The 21,048-nt window shown below is 40.6% G+C and overlaps 1 protein-coding gene across 9 annotated transcripts in view; it reads right to left on the bottom strand.

Moving 5' to 3' along the window:
* The window catches only part of PCMTD1 (protein-L-isoaspartate (D-aspartate) O-methyltransferase domain containing 1), a 48,245-nt gene that overhangs the window by 8,541 nt on the left and 18,656 nt on the right, over nt 1-21,048 (bottom strand). For 7 of the 9 annotated variants that reach the window (XM_042254188.2, XM_060393392.1, XM_060393397.1 and 4 more), the window contains one exon: nt 7,758-7,860. Coding sequence is in view for 2 of the 9 variants with exons in the window: in XM_027972947.2 (XP_027828748.1) it covers nt 7,758-7,860; nt 20,317-20,623 (410 nt within the window). In the remaining 7 variants the exon portion in view is untranslated. Of the gene's footprint in view, nt 1-7,757; nt 7,861-10,309; nt 14,642-20,316; nt 20,749-21,048 lie in introns of those variants that run through there. The other 2 variants (XM_027972947.2, XM_060393399.1) reach the window with 2 other exon arrangements.

Consider the following 21,048-nt stretch of genomic DNA (forward strand, 5'->3'; position numbering starts at 1 on the left):
GCCAAAACAAAACCATGCCTTTAATAAACCAACTGTTGCCTAACTTAAAAGTGCTTTTTAGTGGCCTCTCTGAAGATCTTAAATAAGCCACCCTTGTTTATTCTAGCAAACAAAGGCTTTTCCCCTACAAGGCAGATCTGAGCCAAGTATACTATCTTATATTCCATTTAGGAAGTGTTACAAAGAATCATTACAGAGAAAAGTTAAGACCTTTACATTTACAAATGATTTCTACTAATGCAAATGGAACATACACTTCTAACATGTAGATGGGGTCTTCGAAAGTGTGAAGACCCTTTCATTTAGAATACCAAATTTATTTCCTTTACCAGCACAGTCAAATTTGAAAGTTTAACTGAATTGAGGCAACGTTCCAAAAGGAGTAGTAGGACTAGATTATTTCTAGATACAAAATAGTAGAGTTTCAAGGACATAATCAGGGAGAAAGGTGTGATATTTTAAAATATAAACACTAAAACACAATGATTTAATAGTTACAAGAAACAGCCTAGTAGAGACAGTGTTTCATCTGGGGACTGTTTATTACATCCACAGTTGTGGCTTCACCTTCTCCACCAGTAATACCCAAGTCCTTCATGATAGTAAAGGAAACAAAACAACGCTCAAACTGCTTATACTTACAACATTATTTTCTAATACATACATGGATTAAAGACGATCCTTCCTAAAAGGACTTGGAGATGAGTGTTAGCATTTCTGACTAGGTAGAGATGGGGATCTCACTTAGACACTTTATATTCTGACATTGAAATCACGGCTTGTTTTTATAACAGAATTTCATGCAAATAAATTCATACAAATTCTACTGCTAACAATATTTTTCCAAAAGTCTATGATTAGAATTCTTCAGGCAAATGTTTACGGATATGCTCATATATGTATAAAGAACAACTGACTGATGTGAGGCAAGAATGACAGCTACTAGGTGGTCAGAGTAAATTACAATTACTGTTAGTGTTTCCAGCATAAAGAGGAAAATAGAAGTTTCTTCCTTTTAGCTTTAACTAGATTCTGAAAGCTGCACCTTCTCTAAGTCTTCACAAACCTCTGTAGGCAAAGGACATATTTTATACCATAAACACAATTCTGTATAATCCAGAATTCTGCATTAACGAACCAACCAGAGGTTTTCACTATTTGAGATTTGCACATAAAATCTAGGTTTGAAAACAGTGAAGAGAAAAATCTAAATTCCACTTTTCACATCAACTATGGAACCCAAGAAAGGAAAATAAAACAATAAAAAAATTTTTTAAATGGCAAGAGGCCTATGAAAAGGATATTTTCTATGGTTCTAATTTTAATCCTAAAAGTATCGATCTTGCGTTCTCTCCTAGTTTTCATACTTTATTTAGGGCAGCTCATTAAAATTTTTTACCAGTAACATGAAAAGTAGCAATCATTTTTATTCTTTGAAGAAATTTTCCAAAACAAAATTTCCCAGGTACAGACGTCTTACACTCCTGAATTCCACCAAGTTATACTACCTAACCATGTAAATTATCTGTATACAAAGAAAAAAGTAGTTCTGAACTGTAATAACTACAAATTCAATCACTTTAGACTTATAATCATTTATTGATTTAAACCTGAAAACCTAATGGCTTTTTAGACTTACATAGAAAGGGGAGAGTATCTGACATACCCTTACTAAAACAAAACATACAAACAGTATTTATGGGAAAACCGAGAGCACAGGTATCTTGGTTTACAACATGAGCGCTTGGCCAAAAGGGCGTCGACTCCATCACTTACCTCGGCAGGGGTCTCCTTTACAGGTGCACGCTGGGTTATCTTCATCTCCAGATGCACAGACGTTCCATTCACAGCAGGGACCTTGCCAACGTGCCCACATAATTCTCTGATAAGCTGCTAGGAGATCAGGGTGACCTAGCCTTGCCCTGCAGCTTCCCTCTTAGACGGGTATTCTAGGTCTAGGAGCTGACTGAGAGTAGAAAAAACAACATTCCCCTTCAATACACTGTTGAAATCGGGGCTGAAAATTTGCACACCTAGATTATCACGTGCCACAGGATGCTGTCATCAACATTTTAGACTATTGTTCCAGCACAATAAAGGATTTCAGGGACACAGGAAAGACTCCTATAGTGTTCTCATACCTCACCCAAAACAACCTGCCAAATGAATCACAGACACTTCTTTTTCTTAAAGTACTTTGTCAGAATGTGCATTTTGAACTGTGACAGCTATGACAACTTCATTAAAACAAGACAAACTTCACAACCTTCCACTGGGAAGAAAACCCAGGAAAATAATCATCTCTTCTTTTCCAAATACAGTTATACCATTCAAAAACTCTTATAACCAAGAATTAAACTATTGAATTTTACAAAATTTAAAAAACAAAGACTTTACCTGTATAAGAGATTTCCCTTCCAACTGCACCAAACTCACCTCAGAATAATTTAAACATTATTCAAAGTGTTAAGAGTAAATACACAGATTTTTCACTGAACAGAGCTCTAGGAAACGCCATAGGACCAAAAACAATCTCTAAACATTTTATAGGAAGTGTGACCAGTACGTGATATGAAAGTGAGCCCTCATATTTCAACAATAATTTCTTATAAAATAACTTGGGCTACAAACTTTTATTTCTGTCAGTGTTTTATTCTTGGAATAGTTTCTTCTTTTTCTGTGTCAGAAGCCATCAAACCTTCCTTCATGCCATTTCTAACTGATGGTAAAATACATAAATGACAGCTTAGAGGACTATTTTTAAGCATTTCTCTGTCCCACCATCTGAATGTCTGTCATGTTTAAAAACTGTGTTTAAAACCTATCTCTCTCATAAAACTACCATCTGAACACGACTGATATACCCAAACGTTCAACTATCGTAGAAAGAGTTCAAAATCATGTTGACTGTGTATCTAATAGTAAAATTTCTTCAAGCATGCCACAATTCTCTTCAAGATGGAGTGGGACTGCTCCAGTGAGAAAGGGGCCAGAGCACACTGTCAGTTCATTTCCTCCAATCCAACATCAATCATGTGGAAAAGGAGCCTATAATCAAGAATAAAATTAGGGTACTACACCCAGCCACGCATCCATGAAGTCTTCTAAAATGTAAGTGACTACACCAACCCTGAATTTAATTTAGAATTTATACCTTGACTACACCCAAAGAAGGCACGGCCTCTCCAGCTCATCTCTGACCCCCAGACATCCACCCTAGAGACAAGTCTCATTAATGAACAGGGCAGGTGGCTCTGTGATAAAAAGGTTATCATGCATTAACCAGGCTAAGAGCACTCCCGAAATTCTTATCTAGAAAAATAAAAAATGATGGAAATAAAGGTGCCGCTTCAACCTCTGTTATCTGGGGCTAAGCTGCTAGACTGTAATTCATTGGCAATCTTACTGCTGGGAAGAACATTAGAATGTATCAGTTTTTACATCATTATAGCTAAATCAGACTAACCAATAAGACAAGCCTGGCTGAAGTCATGGCCTGTCTGATCCTGTCCTCCCATCTAGGAAGCATGGACACCAACACTGCCTCTAGGACTGTGGGTACAGCTCAGAATACTGCAGACGACACACATTAGCTGCTATCATTTTCATCATTTCATTACAGTCTTCAGTACTCACATTGTGACTCATTTATACAACAAACTACAGGAAACAATGGTCCTCCATGCAAACAGAATGAAAATCTTCAATAAAGCAGACAACGCTGCACTCATGTGGCTTCTGTCAGGACAGCATTTCCAAAACAAGGTACAGTGTCCTTGGAGGGGAGAGGAGACAGGACCTACTGTCTCACAGGAAACAGCTCACCCCAAAGCATGCCCTCCAAGGAGTCAGGTCGGCTGCATGCACATGTATACATATTACACACACACACACACATGTAGTTGTGAATAAATGCTATGCCAATTATCAACTCACGAAGCACTTACAGGGTATAATCCAGGCTCCTTTTATCTGACCTCCTCTTCCAAGTAAACACAGCTGGAGAGACTGTTTCACTTATAGTACATGCACAAAAGTGATTCAGATGATCTGGCCTTCCCCCATGAAAGCCAGATACCCAAGGGACGTTAAACCTGGGGCTGGAAGACTGGTTTACAACAGAACGGGCTAAAGGAAGGACGTCCTGGAGGACGCGTGTGAAGAGCAGAACAGGTCCGCACACTGCGGCCAACAGGCTGCACACAGCCTGCACTTGCTCTGGCAATGAAGTGGACAGAACCCCCCGCCCACCCCTGCTCGGGGCGTCTGAGGAAGGCTGTGTCCTGCCACAAAGACCACCTAGCCCAAGAAGCCAGAAATGTTTACTATCTGCTCCTCAAACGCTCGCCAGTGTTTCAGAGAACCTGTGAAATCAAGCGTCAGTTCATGAGGGAAGGTGAGTCTGGCAACACCGGAGGCAGAGCACAGGCAGCAGCCACATGGAGAACCTGCCTCCTCTCTCGCCTTGGAGCACAGTGAGCTCACAGGAGCCTCACCAAATCTTCAGATTTGCTGATATAGAACTGAGACACAGAAACAAAGTTTACAAGTATTAACACTGTATTATGGGTAATTTTTTCTGAAAGAAGAAATAGTACCTTTAAGACTCAGGAACCAAGGCTCCTTTATAAAGCATACACAAAAACATACACCTGCATTTTTTTTTTAATCTATATCTTACATTAAACATTCTAATGTTGAGCAGTTTATTGACTCTATTCTCGCCTACTACATTTGGGAGTTTACTATGATCTCCAATAGATACACATAAGAAAACTTCAAAGATACAGTTTAAATCATAAGTGATATAATACTTTTGAAAAAGGAACTGGTAAGATCCAAACCAAGAGGATAAATAAGACTGGATAAATATTAGGTTTTAGCTTTCTATTGTCTTCCTGTTACACACAATCAAGGTGGCCCGGTCCTAAGTACTAAGGGATACATAAATAGCAATTTTGTTTCCTGAGTTACTTTATATTTTATTAATTAAAACAAGTATTTTTATGACCTGTAAACAACTAAATATATAGTAAAACTGCTTAGGAATAGAATTTTTAAAGTCACTTTGCATGGCAAGTTTTTTAAATTTAAAAACTGAAAGTAAATAGAAATATTCTCCACAAACACCAAGAAAAATCGCAAAGAAATCATCAAAACATAAAGACAGGAAGAAAATTGCTACATCTTTATCATTTCTATCACCAAAATCAAATGATAAATGACCCCAAAAGGAGTCCATTAAATGACCCATCAGCTTTGACTACTTAACTTCCAACCAAGTCATGACTTTATGCAAAACAAAGCATTTGCCAGTACCTGCTACCTTTGTAAGCAAGATACCTTTATAATCTGAAGTACAAAACTACTATTTCAGAAGCTACCTGAAAACTAAAATAGGTAACATTTCCAGGACTGTTTTTTTAAGAATAGTCTGTTAACAGAAGAATCTGTTTTAAAAATAAGTTGTAACATTTCAGAAACAACCATATTATAAAGCCTGATTATTTTAACTAAAATAATAAGACCATTAAAAATTATGAAGAAACATTTAGATCAGTCATATCACCGTATTTGAGATGATTCACCATTTTAAGAATAACAAACCTGTATAACACAGTCTAACAACACCACTCAAGAAATACAAGCGAAGGACATTTGGTATCTCACGATTACACGAAAACAATTTGAGAATTTTTTTAAACTTGAGACACTTAAATACATATAGCCTTCAAAGTTAACTGTGTTTTAGATTATTCAATATTTAAATTACATCGACACAGAAAGCAAGTGCTCTGGGACAACCCAGAGGGATAGGTGGGGAGGAAAGAGAGGGGGGGATTCAGGATTGGGGGGACATATGTATACCTGTGGCCGATTCATGATGATGTATGGCAAAAATCATCAGGATATTATAAAGTAATTACTCTCCAATTGAAATAAACTAATTTAAAACAAAAGACAGACTTTAAAGAATGACATATTTTACTGTTTGCCAGGACCATGCCCTTGTCAGCAAGACTTGTCTCCATAGATACTGTAGAGGTGCTTCCATGATTCAAAGTTCTTCCTTAAGCTTGTTCTGCCTGATTAATGACCCAAAAGGGAATTATCTGTGCCTTTATGTGTTAATATCCGAAATGTATTATTATCTAAAATATTAAGATAAACCTTAAACATATGCTTTTACTAATATTCCTTTCACATTTTCTAAGTTTAACTGTATTCAAATGGTCTTCTGTGTATAATTAAGTTTCAACATCAAAACAAATACTTACAATAGAAATTCAATAAATTCCACAAAATTCCACAGTTCTAATAAACAATATAAAAATATCCATGCCCACATTTTAAGCACTTACCATACCACTAATTAAAAGATAGACAGAAATGAAGACACAAAGGGTACTACAATTGAATCTCAATTTCTTACAAAATAACTTGGACTAAAATCTATTTTATTTCTGCCAAACAGTATGTTTTTCTTGGAAATGTAAACAGAATATGAACCAACATGGTAAGCACTTGAAAAATGATTCAAAAATGTGAATTAAAGGTTAACTATTTATTAAGACAGAATAAGATAAAAGGACAGTGTTCAGCAAACTGGTGCAGAAGATTCCAGTGACCTGCTCAATGGACTGATTATGGAACAAACCCAAAGCCCAGCATGTGCAGTCTCCTGGCTTGCGGGTCTCAGGTCTGGACACCCCTCCCACACACTCCAGCCCCCGCTCTGTACTGAGCACTGAAGCTGCAGCACAGGCTTCTGTTCCTCAGCCCACCAAGTGCCACTGCCAGGGGGTGGGAGGCAGAGGAGGGAGGCGAATGGGGGAGACATGCCAGGAGATGCCTGAACTCAGAAGACAACCTTCAGCTCAGACCCCCGCCCACTGGTAGATCTCTCACCCCTACGACCACGGCCGTGGCCAGATCAGAGCCAAGTGAGGGAGGCTCACACCCAACAAGCTGGGTTGGAACTCTAGACCGGAACTCTGGACCAAAGCTCTGTCATGTAGAGGGACTAAGTTCTAAGCTCAATTCTCATCCTTTGTTAGCCTTTCTCTCTTTGAAAATATGACTAGCTGAGAGAGAAATGCCATCTAAATTTTTCAGTTTCACAGTACTATCCACATTACTATCACTGCTTGCTGAATAGTTAGGGACATGGCACACCAAACAGACTTCCCTGCAAGGACCAATGCCTGTGCAGTGTTTTCCCCAAGGGAAAGTAGTTCAGAACAATGGTTTTATAAACAGATTTCTCAAAATACAGCTCTCACAGGATATAGTGAAATATTTCTATGATAATTTCAGTTAGCTATATTATTAAGTAACTTTATGTTTTTAAGAAAAAGTCCTCCATATGCTAAGAGGTATCACTCGTATTTAATTACTATCCCCAAAGGTATAAACACAGTTGCCAAAGATTCTATGGCCAGGAACATCTTTACCTTCGATCGTCAGAAAAGGTACCTGTGTGATGTTTAATGAATGGAACAATACCCTACTAATAAAGTGACAATAGCATATAATTAAAACATAAAACTTATTTACTTGTAATCTACTATTTGTTTACACAGAGTAAGAATTAGAACATAGTTTTCTAACTTACTTTCCTCTTGCATTTTATAGTGTGTTGATTTTTGCTGCACTCAAGCCAGGATCAATAAACTAACAGTAGTGAGGAACACACACATCACTCGTACCTACGTATTAAGTGCTTTCAAAGCAAAACCATAGATATGAATACTTACTTATCAAAGCTATCACTATTTTTGATGAAGCTCTCCAGTTTTTCCTTGGCATATTCCACCACATCTGAATGAAGTTCAATCCCATGATTTATTCCAAAAGGACCTGCAATTGTAGCAGCAGCATTTATAAACAATATTAAGAATGCCTTTACAGAGCTCTTTTAATTTCTGTTCATTTATCTAGCACAGGAGCATTTAAAGAGAACTCAAAATGTATCTGCTAGCCACAGATTTATAAAGTTATATGGAAATCTATTTACATTGCTTTAAAAGAGTAAGTCATAAAGAGTTCTCTCAGGAGTGTAGTTTATCTGTCAGGACAACACTGCCCAAGAAATAATCACATTTCTGTATGAAGTTTAAGTCATTTGCCATTGTTTTCCATTTCGCCATCAAAATTTATCATTATTTATCACTTGTTAAAAAGCTTTGTTAACTCTGAAATGTCTCAATCCATGGGCTGACACAGGTGTGCACCCCATTGCCCAGTGAGTACTAAATTCTTCCAGGGCTGAGACCACACCCTGTCCCTGGAGCTCCCAGTGTCCAGAGGAGCGTGGTCACTGGGCAAAGCTGATTGACACTCCTGTTCCAATGCACTTCTCACTTCTTACTCGGTATTTCTTCCTGCACACAGCCAAGGATGGGTGACCATCCAGGAATGAGGAGCAGAGGGCAGTCGCAGGATGGCTCCTTCCCCAACCCTGGTCCTGGCGGAGAACATGACCACCTGGATTCGTATTTCCTAAGGCGACTGTGCCTCCTGCCTGCCCTGCGACCCCCTGACAGTGACACTCTATCTCACCTAGTCACCTTGCTCCTCCCAGACTTCTGACACTGAGCCAATCGGGTTTGTCTCTCTACATTTTTTTCCCCAAAATTTTAGTTATATTTTTATCTTACTTTGTAACTGGTCTCCCAGAAAAAAGTGTGTATGTTGTGGGGGGAGGTTGGCTCATGGGTGTTATTTTTTGGTTATCTGGTACATATCTTTGGAACTACCTGAATGTGCCCCTACTGAATGCTATTAAAAACACAACATATATGGGATTGCTATGGACCTCAAAGAACTTTAAAATAACCACGAAATCACATTCATATTCAAATAAACATTTTTGAATGTACAGGAAAGGTATGAAAATACCAGCTTGTAACCTAGGAATTACCTAATGACAAAAATTAAACCAAAATGTTCGGAAACCATCCTCAAGTCGAAAGCAGATAAACCTACTGTATTTCTATTGATTTGTTAAAAAAGAAAAACAACTGATACTACTTAAAAAATGTATTTAGATGAAAAAAGTAAAAAGGTACTTGATCCATCATACCACGTAAGAGCATTAAATTCCTTTGCAATGCTTTTATACTTTTTTAAAGTTATTCTGATCAATGTAATCTTAAATGATTCACTTCTCAGTTTTTGTTTCATCAAACCATTAGCCTTTATCTGCAAATTAGAGCATCCATTCAATATTATTTAAGATCTCTTATAATTCCTTATTAACAAAGACAAATAGACAAAAATTAGAATTGTCTTTTTTTTTTTTTTCAAAAAATAAATGAAAATGGCAAAAAATTTAAACAGAGAAGTACATACAGTGATGTCACTTTTTAATTTAGTATTCAATCTTGAGTAGTGTGAAAACTTGGACTTCGTTAAGGCAATAAAAAAAGGCTAAGAAACCCTGAACAAAGTTTTGTTTTGTTGTTGTTCGGTCACTCAGTCGTGTCCGACTCTTTGCGACCCACGGACTATAGCAGACCAGGTTTCCGTGTCCTTCACCATCTCCCAGAGTTTGCTCAAATTCATGTCCATTGAGACAATGATGAATAATGATAATGAATAAAGTTTTCCTCATTTAAAAACCTCAAATTACACAATTACTTAATATTATAAACATAGTAAGGAAAATACTGCTCTAGGAAATCTAATTTTTCTTTTACCCTTTTAAAGTAATCCACTGAATGTAAAACATTAAGAGACTTTTATATTTTCATTAACTATTAAGAATCTAGTTGTATGGATGAGAGATCACTAAAAGGTCAATATTTCTGGGGTTGAAGTTTCCAATAGACCTGAATGAATAAGCACTGTTAAGAAAGGTGTCAAGTAAAGAATGTAGAAATCTAGGCTGCTATTCAGTATTTCAAACTGCTTTACTAGCAGAGGGAATCAACCTGAGTGCTCTGGATCAAAAGGGACTACATACGCTGTCACTTAAAACAGCTCTGGTCTCATTTTCCTTTTCTTGCTTTCTGCTCATATAATATCTAAGTGCAAAGTGGCAACTTTTAGAAATAAGGCTTAAAGTCTGCTAAGAAAATTTAAGACTTTTTCACATCACCTTGACACAAAATAAAGACAACTTCATTAACATACAATGGATTTGACAGATAAATGTACATACTATCATTAATTCTGATACAAACACCACTGATGATTTAATGGATGGACTTAATTTTAAAATAACATGGAGGTATATCTTTATTATCACTAATAAATTAAACAGTAATTAATATACTGAAAAGAATGCACTAATAGAAGGCAGAACTTATATGGCAATGTCACCAACATCTCATTTATTTAGAATGTGATATACAAGTAGAACACATCGAGGATATGATAGAAGTGTATGTGATGCTTTTTATTACAGTTCAATTGACACCTGTATTAAACAGAACAGAAAAATAGAACATAGAAAACTGAAAAATACGCAGCTGCTTCCAAAGAAGGGGACAAAGAGGTCTGGGTGGGAAGAGGCATTTCCACCATTACACCCTGTTGTCTAAAGTGTGTCAACACAGGCATGCACAACTTTTTCAACCAAAAAGTGATGTGCTACTCACAGATTTTTTTAAGTACACGATTTTCAAAGAAATGGATAAATTAATACAAAATAATTCTAACAGAAAGGTATAAGCTGTCACTGGAGAAAATGAAAAAGGCATGCAAAAGCAAAGCCTAAGACTTCCTAACATCATCTAACAGGTACAGCATGCATCTGACTGCACTGAGCAGATTCCAACATTATTCTGTGTGTGCCAATGGGAAGAGATCTTTTTAGAAATAAGAGAAGTTTAATTTCTGTCATACAATTTTTTTTAACTTTAAAAACCTTGTCATACAATTAAAAAAAAAATAAAAGTACTAACAGTGGACCACTATCTTTAATAGCTAAGTATTGAAAGAGAAACTTACACAGAAGTCAACATTTATTAAGACAAATACAGTTATTAGAAAAACCTAGATACCCTATATTAGAAATTATTTTTAAGGCTGGCAAAAGTTCATTTACTAAGAGCAGTAACAAATACAATAAAATGTCAATATAATAATAAGCTCTACAGAATGTTTTTCTTTTGTGGTACTTGAATTAGCTTATTTATCACCTTCCAGTTAGTCAATAATCAGAACTTATACATAAAGGTCACCGATTATTATGTCTGGGTATCAGGTGCCTATCAACACCTCCATTTCTCATCTATATATCCCTTACTCCACTCCTCTCTGAAGTACCAGAAAGGTGACAGAGTGTGGCATGCAGGCGGAAGGCTGCCCCTGGCAGGCGCGGGAACCTGAGAGCTGCCTGAGCCGAGGACGCCCGTGCCCTCCGTCCTTTGTGGAGAGCTAATCTGTGGAACAGCCTTAGCAAGACCACTTCACAGCACACGGCACGTGACTAGAGGAGCCCTAAAGATGCACTTACTCAGTCACTGGTGGGGGGTGGAGGGGGCTGGGGGGTACAGGGGGAGACACAGTGGATTCAAGGCCGTGCCTCAGTTTCCAACTCTGGCTCCTACAGCTGCAGTCAGACCAGTCACATTCCCCGTGAGGTCCTTCCTACTGTGTGAAATGGGTCTGTGAGAAATCACCTAAATGATGTCAGAGTCTTTCATACCATAAAATACAAAACAACTACAAATCACCAGAAATTCAAGCATGGTCTCTCTGCAAATACACAACTGGTTAATCATGGCACCGAAACTGCACCATGTTTGTAAGTGGTTCTCTACCCTGACTGCACGTTAGAATAACCTGGGAATTTTTAAATTAGATGTAAAAATAGATTAAATGTATTCTAATTTAAACCGTGAACGGGGCAGAGAGTCCCTCAGGGAGAGGCCCAGGCACTGCAGGCGACCCTAACGGGAGGCTTTGCTGACCACACCACCCACACTCTCCTCATCACTGCAGTGCCCAGCCTAAATGTGTGTTTGAGTCTCTTTGGACTATCAGATCTGTGCTCTCTTGGGTAAAATGACATAAGAGAGATCACCACCACAAAAAAAAAAGAGAAAGAGAAAGAGAGATAACCACCACAAATAAAAGCATCAGGATAAAACTAAGTATTTACCACAAGAGGGAGTAGGTGAACCAGTTATCGGTTTCTAGGAAACCAGTGTAAAGTTTCTCAGCAAGAATTAAAACATAGTCATCCTTCAGTATATGGGAGTCGGGGGAGTATGGGGCAGAGCAGACTCTGGGACCAGACCCTGAAAATACCAAAATCTATGGACTGTGGACACACAAGTCCCTCGTATAAATGGAAGTAGTATTTGCATATATGACCTGCACATCTGTACATCCCCCCCAACCGTCTCAACTACTCAATACCCAGTACAATGTAAACGTGAATGCTATGCATACAGTTGTAAATACAATGGAAATGCTATGTATACAGTTGCCAGCATGTGATAAATTCAAGTTTTGCACGGCAGATGAATCCTCAAACCCTGGATACAGAAGGTCAACTATATAGGGGAAAAACACCCTTAAATAAACTGCAATGATACTTCGTTACTAATTCCAGGTATCTTCGGGAAGATTCAGGAGTAATTTATAAGGATTCCGAGACAGTAGTAACAGGTGGAGAGGAGACATGAGCAGGTCTCTTTCTGAGAACAGCCTGCCAATGTAGTGCAAAGAGACAAAGCAGTACAAAGGGGGATAAAAGAATGGGGAGGAAAATGAATCAGCCAAAGATTAAGGAACCAATATACAAATTAAGAGAAACTTACTAAGGTACACCTATTTTCCTATGGTTTCTCCATTTGATTATATGATGCTAAAAAAGCATAATAACAAAAGCACTGTCAAACATTTACTCAATCTTGCCACGCTAAAAGCTTCAAATTCTTTGGCTAGCAGGACACACCTAAGACTAGAAACCTGCTTGCTAGGTTTGGCAAAGGCCTTGTGAGGCAAGTTTTGTAATTAAAGGGGAAGTTCTAGTCCCGTGGGCTTCCCTCAGCTTATGGATAGAAGTGCTGGTTCCCCAGGCGGCTCAGCAGTAAAGAATCCACCTGCCACTGCAGGGTCGGGATCCTGGGTCGATCCCTGGGTCAGGAAGATCACCTGGAGGAGAAAATGGCAACCCTTTCCAATATTCTCTCCTGGGAAATACCATGGACAGAGGAGCCTGGCGGGCTACAGTCCGTGGGATCACACAGGAGTTGGACACAACTTAGTGACTAAACAACACTCAAATCTTAGAAATATGTTTAACAAAACCTGAAAAGGTTGGTTTAAGCAATCATGGACCACGGGCTCAAGGCCCAAAGTAAAATGCGTTCCTAAAATGTCGAACTATCAAGAACAGATGTCAGAACCAGCTGTTTTAGATACCTCCATCCAGAGGGCTGATAATACCCAAGTCTAATGTGGCTGAGTAACTTACGACTGGAACTCACATGTCTACACTGGAACATTACACCAAAGCAAAGTCAGTAAACTGAGGTGTGCTCAACTATAACATAACAGAACATGGTTTAAAAGGTAATGTAAACAGCGTTCGGTATCAGTCCACTTCCCCTGGAAGCCATTTCATCAACTCCCACTGCACTGGGTATTCACCTGCGAAAGATACTCCAGGGCCAATGCGAGTGATCAAGTCACAAGTAACCAAGACACATCGATACTCAACAACTATTTCCTGACCTAAATGAAGAACAGCCAACAAAACTGACCCAATGCTCCTGCTGCTGGTTCAGAAATAACACGCACGATATGTGGGATGTCTTCTACACAGCTGTATGCTCAGCAGCTCACAAAGGCACACATAACAAATACTCTTTGAAGAAAGATAAAAGTACATAAAGGGAGCTATGGTCCCAAATTTAAAAAGGTTTACAAGTAAGACTGAGGCCAATGATCTATACAAAGCATAAAAATGTGTATTTTTCATGTCTTTGTAAGTATACTGGCAAAAAGCCACGTCACATCTATTTCATCACAGAATGAGGCATTGTACAGAAGTAAATCTTACACAGAAAAGTATATTCCATTCAAAATAAATTTCTTATTAATTTTAGTGGTTTGCTAGAAATCTTCTAAGATGCAATACATATTTTCCTTCATGTACCTAAGAAAACTCTTCTGATTTCAAGTCAACCATCATCCCCATAAACATTAAATGGAGTCTGTGCAGAAGCAGAGGTGTTCCCAGGGCTCCATACGCTGTTCTTCAAGTGGAGAGGGCAACCAGACAAAGTGGAGGAGAGGCAGGTAAGGAAAATCTTTAAAAGTATGCCTTTTGATTCTTTTGGATTATTTAACTCTGTGAATGTATTGCCTATTCCACCAAATATAATTAGAGAGAAGAGAGAGTGGTGTTCAGGTTTCTGCCTTGAGTCACCAAAATGGATACACAGGTGGCAGAAGCCAACCTCAACTGCTCTGGTGTTTGGCTAGGGTGAGGAAGGGTCACTCGAGGTGGAGACATGTTGAACTTTCAGAATCTCGTGCACACTGAAGAAGAGATATGCAGTAAGCACAGCAAAATCAAGTATCCAGTTTGTTGGTCAGCTTGGAAGATGCAGTGTCCAGAGCTCCGCAGACAGACCTGGTGCTGGAAACCTGTGAATCCTCTGCACGTGGAGGTAACCTGAAGACAGAAGAGGAGCCACCCTTCACCATAGGCTGAAGGCAAAGAAGCTTCCACAACAGGCTAAAGTAAATGTCTATAAAGGAAATGCAAAGAGGAGTGAAATCCATCGAAAGAATCTTTGCAGGCAGAAGGCATGGGGCAGTGGCCAGGCTGATGCTGCAGGAGCCGCCCACACAGGGTGTGAAGGCCAGCACAGGCACAGCCCGGCAACACAGGTAAGCCGCTCACATGGGCGCTAGTCCAGCACATCTCAGCCAGGAAAGACTGAGGAGAGCGCCGAGGCCACGGATGCCCGCTCCAGAGTAGTGACTCACTGGAAGCTGGAGATTCACAAATTATTTCACACAGACACACAAACTCAGAAAGGTTTAGTCACTTTCTGAAGCATCCAGTCAGTACTCATTATTTGCGGTAGTTTATGTTCTATTAAGTCCAGAAAAACAATATGCAAATGCTGCACCACCCAATGGCTGCAGGGGAAGAGTGTGCGTATACTCCACATATATACCTACCTCAGACAGTCAGCAATGTTCAGTCCTAAGAACTCACCCTAGAAGAGTGTTTTCTCTTATGAAAGAAATGAGCTCCAAACTGGCCCGGCACCACAGTTGTTTGCACCACGCTGTGACTGCATCCTCCGGCCACCGCCCTGAGGCACGAGCTGGACCGCACCCCTGACCTGGCCCAGGGGACCATGTCCACAGGATAACTCACTCTGTCCCCCCTCCCCGAACACATGCACCAATGACGAATACTGATGTGAGGGTTACAGACACATTTCAGCAAGGAAGCAAATTCACAAATACAGCCCAACTGTTCTCAGTTGACAGATAATGCAGATTGGGGAGCTAAGCCTGAAAGTAAAAACTCAAGACGCCTCACGATGCCAAGAGAGCCACCTGACACCCTTCACAGCACTGAAGGAACTGCCTTTCAACCTCTAAGGAAATATACTCAAATTACTGTAAAAATTTGCAAAATTTCTAAAACTTGTATTGTACATGTGTATGCATGCTCAGTCATGCCCATCTCTCTGCAATCCCATGGACTATATAGCACACCAGGCTCCTACACCCATGGGATTTCCCACAGGCAGAATACGAGAATGGGTTGCTATTTCCTCCTCCGGGGTATCTTCCCAAACCAGGGATCAAACCTGAGTCTCCTGCAGCTCCTGCACTGGCAGGCGGATTCTTTATCACTGAGCCACCTGGGAAGTCTCTGATTACAGGGTCAGTCAAGTCAAAGTCAGTCGAGTTCGACTCTTGCGACCCCATGGACTGTAGCCCTCAAGGTTCCTCTCTCCATCGGATTCTCCAGGCAAGAATATTGGAGTGGGTTGCCACTTCCTTCGGGGTATATGGACAGAAAGAAGATGCACAGAAGCCCAACTAGGACTAAGAAGAAACGGTTTAAATGGTAAGGAGCTTTACTGATTTCAGAAAATCTTAGTAGCCTAAAGGAAAGGGTTCTTTTCAAAACAGATTCACTCACAGCCCAAAATAAAGCACGTACTAAGAATAGTCTTTGTAATTCCTTAAAAAAAAAAAAGTAGGGTAAAAAGACAGAGGGAAAACTGAAGTTTGGCGTAATGCAGAGAAGAGAATCTGCCTTAGAGAGAACCATGGAAACCTGCAGAACTGTGTTCTGTCCAGAAAAAAGGGGATAGGGGAAAGGAGGCTCTGGATCTCCCTCACTCTCAGGGATCAAGGGAGGCATGAGTTTTCTAAAGGGGTGCTTAAAAGGAAATGAAGAGAGATTTGAAAATCATAAAAGGGCTTGTACTTAAAAGAACACTTACAACTCATTAATAATAAGGATGCCAACAATGTAATTTAAACATGGAGCAAAGAGCTGAATAGACATTTCACCAAAGAAGATAGAGGAATGACCAAAAATCATAGGAACATATGCTCCACATCATTAGTCATCAGGGAGGTACAAGTTAAAACCACAAGATACCATGTTATACCCACTAAGATGTTATTTAAAATAAAACAAAACACCACTAGTGAAGATATGGAGAAACTGGAACTTCATACATTGTTGGTGGGAATAGAAAATGATGCAGCCACTCCAGAAAAGCTTGGCAAGTTCTTAAAAAGTTAAACACAAACTTACCATACAGTCCAGCAATCTCACTCCTAGGAATCCACCTGAGAGAAATGAAAATGGACGTCTCCACCAAGACTATTACACATGAATGTTCACATCAGCATCATTCAAAACAGGCATCAAGTGGTGAAAGAACAAAGTGTGGTCTACCCACACAACGGAATGCTACTCAGCCACCAAGAGGAATGGAGCAACGATGCATGTTACAGCAGGCGTGAACCCTGAAAATCTAACGCTCAGGGAAAGCAAGCCTACAGAAAGATCGTATGCTACACGATTCCACTGACATGACATGCACAGGAAAGGAAAACCCAGAGACAGAAAAGAGGAACGTGGCTGCCAGGGGCTGGGGGAGGGAATCTTCACAGGCGATGGAAGGGCTCTCAAAATGGATCACCTTCATCAATGAAGGACTAGATTCTCTGTGACAGTTCTTCATAGGAAGACTCTTAGACTATGAATGTATCTTCAACTGGAAACTAAACAAGTTATCTGAAATGAGGTATAATTTAGAACTTGGAATCATCCATCTTCTCTGTATGGGACAAAAATAAATTCCATTTATGAATAACTGCTTCAAGTGTACTTTAATTATGAGAAATCTCCTGAAGTGAGGATAAACCTCCTCTCACCGAACAAGAGCTCTCAAGACTGCAAGGTGGAGATTCCTCAAGAGGCCTCCTCCGCAGACCTCCCCTCTCCCCACCTCAGCCTGGACCCCGATTATACCAGCACATCACTGGATGAGAGCTGCTACTGCCAGGGAGCACCTGTCACCCTCGTCTTGTGACTGAAGGGCAGGGCTGAGTGCCAGGGTGCGAGCAGAACTTAGTAAGACAAGGTCATGGGAAGCACCAGGACCCAGCCTGAGGCACCACACTCAAATAATTACAGGCAGCACGTAAGCACCCTCCTCTGGAGTGAGTGCTAAGTGATTTCTGTGAATGTGTCCCCTCCTTGATTTAATTAAATGCTCAAGAAATACAAACCAAACAAGGAGAGCAGCAGAAAAATGATTAGCTTCTCAGACGCTGGAGAGATCCAAGATTTATTAACTGTAATCACAGTTTTACAGGCTCTGTTCTTTCCTTTTTAAAAGTTTTTATCTTTCTCATCAAATACCTTCTCCATCAAAAGGAGAGAAATTATACCTTGATCTTGACTGCACGCACACACAGACGAATCCCCAAACAATATCCAGTAAGGGTAGTCATGCCTGTGACTGAACACTTGTGACTCCGTGGAGCCTGGGAGCAGGAGGAGATGTCCTCCCTGTGAACTGCCACACAAGGGTCTGTGTTTCCACACTGCCTTCAGGCTGGAGGAGGAAACACTCCAGACACAATAAATTAATGCATATACATGGAATCTAGAAAAACAGTACTGATGAACCTATTTGCAGGACAGGAATGGAGGTGCAAACAAAGAGAATGGACTTGTGGACACAGCAGGGAAAGGAGAGGGTGGGACAAACTAAGAAAAGTGGCGCTGACATAGACACACCACCATGTGTAAAGCAGACAGCTAGTGGGAAGCTGCTGGGTAACACAGTGAGCCCAGCCTGGCGCTCTGTGAGGACCTAGAGAGGCGGGATGAGGTGTGGGAAGCTCAAGAGGGAGGGGATATATGCACAATTATGGCTGATTCATGCTGTTGTACTGCAAAAACCAAAAGAATGTTGTAAAGCAATTTCCCTCCAATTAAGAAAAGTCAATAAAATTGGCGGCTGCCCCACAAAGGCAGCTAGCCCCAGGAAGCCCATTTCTTAGGGACCAGGACTAGGGAATAGACTGAGTGAGCAAGGCTGCTAACTGTGATTCCTTTTCTCCCCCCTCAGGCCTTTGGCTAAAACTCCCACCTGCAGCAGGAGCCAGCTAACCATCTGGAGGAGCAGAACACTTATCTGAGGCTGGACTCGAGCACTAGTGGCCAGAGCTGGTAAAGAAGCACACTGGCTCAAGGACAGCAAGCCCACTTTGGGAAGAAGCTCTCTCTACCACTCCACTCTGCTCCTTGGATTTGGAGATCTCTCAAACCCCACATCCCTTTCCTAGAGGCTCTCATGATACAAGAGTTGGATTTCTGGGATTCCCAACCTGATGAAAATGCTATCTCAGAATCACAGAGATCACCAAACGTAAATGCAAACTGCTTAAATTCTCGCTAGGCAAAAACGAATAATGTCACCTTTCTGACCAGTTACTACGTATCAGGAACTGACTCCATAGTGGGATAAACAGGCTTCTTTTTAAGTGAAACAACTGCAGGCTCCATGACTGGGAGAGAAGTATAGAGACAGCCAGCACAGAGCAATGGGATTTCAGGCTTGAAAACGCCTGAAGCCATACGATGTGAGCACATAATTTACTGTCCAAACTGGGACACTTTGGCAACCAAAAGGACATTACTAATACTGACGCTAGGATAATCAAAAAAATCAGGACTGCTTAGTCACAGGGGGATCACAGTCATTTCTCTAAAGTCCTCCAATGATTCCCCAGCACTCCAGAGTGAACTGTAAGCCACAGCCTCGTCCTTGTAACCTGGGAAGACACCTCAGCCACAGGACACGTCACAGGGGATAAGAACCGCTCACTTCCTGTCTCTCCACCCCAGCCAGTCTAGTCCGCAAACCGCAGGGCAAGTCTGTGTCAGATGGGCCTTCGTGTTGCACCTTGATGCCTGCCTGTCACGTGGTGGTGCCCAGCAAACACCAAAGGGAGCAGTGACAGCTTTGGTTGTCCATCCTCTGCCCAACGTCACGTGTCTTTCAGCAGTGTCTCCCCTGGCATGCTTTGTCCACCCACAGGCTCAACTTCACAGCTCTCATCTCCTAGCTATGGCACCACAGGCAAGTCACTGAACTTCAGTGACTCAGTTTAAACACACAGGAACCATGACAATACACACTTCACAGGGTTACTGGGAACACTAAACAGGTTACTAGACCATGTCAAGTGCTTTCAGCAATGTCAAGCCTTCATCGTGAGCACCAGGAAGCTTCAGGAAGGCAGTGCTGTCTGTCCCTTTTGATTACTGCTGTATGCTTGCTTCAGAAATAACGCTTGGTGGACACATAACGACCCACACTCTTCCCCCTCTTCCCTGCCCTGCGTCCTGCACTTTGCCCCAGCAGTGCCACATCTTCCGCCCCCCACATGCTTCTAGATCCCTAACAAGTACAGCACCACCCACTTCAGCACAGGACACCAGGGCCCACCAAACTCTCCCAGCCGCTGTCAGGATGCTTGACCTCAAGTAGGCTACGAGATGCTCCTGAGCCTCCCACCTGCCAACTGCTCAATTGTACAGTACAGACGGTGGTTGGGGGATCAAAAACAGTTCCAAGAACTTTTCACGTCTAGCACTGAAAGCGAAGTTAACTATGGGGGTCAGGGCTGAAAATAAGAAACGATGACTACTCTGACCTTAAGGAAGGTAACTACTTTGAGCATTCAAACATATGCTGTATACAAAGTAATAAACCCTGTAAATCAGAAACAGCAGTACAAACTCAGCTTACTTTTTAAAAAAGAATTTTACAAAAATAAAATTACCTAAAATTAAGCCCACCATTGTACTTAAATATCCGGTTCCACTTCCCAGGTTAAGAAAAGACAATCCTGGTTGAAGTTTCAATGCTTCCATAACTTCAGAATAAATGCAAGGTGCTGACAAGTGTATGTTGCCATGCTTCCAGGCTAAGTCTTTGTACGCATTGTCTCGGTAGCCTTCCAAATAGTAATCTCCGCGATCAATCGCTCTGAAGGCTTGCTCCACTCTTTCAGTGCGGATATACTGGGCTTCTTTTAAGTTATCAATTAAGTCATCATTATCTTCCCCAGCACTCACAGCTCCTCCCATGATAGTATTCAAATCAAACCATAAATTTTAAACTGTAATAAAATTAGCAGAAATGGCTTCCAATAATGTAGTGTGGTTTTGTTTTCCTTTTAATATTGCACTTGATTTCCAAAAATAAATTAATCCTGAAAGGGAAGAATAAAAATAAACAGGTTTAAATGAATGCTCAAAAGAAAAGTAATTCTAGTTTATTAAATATATAATAGTCATTATAACTAACGACCACTTCTCAAGGACACAGTCTCTTCCAGGCACAGAGTTAAGCTCCTTAAATATAGTATTTATTCTTAAAACCACCACAAAGGGTAGCTTAAGTGTGATCTCATCTCTCCAGAGAGGAAACCTGGGACACAGAAGAGTTAAGTCACCTCATCTTGTGATGCCCAGTATAGCAGCCACAGGTCACACAGGGCTGCCTAGACACA

Source organism: Ovis aries, chromosome 9 (assembly GCF_016772045.2).
Source record: "Ovis aries strain OAR_USU_Benz2616 breed Rambouillet chromosome 9, ARS-UI_Ramb_v3.0, whole genome shotgun sequence".
NCBI lineage: Eukaryota > Metazoa > Chordata > Mammalia > Artiodactyla > Bovidae > Ovis > Ovis aries.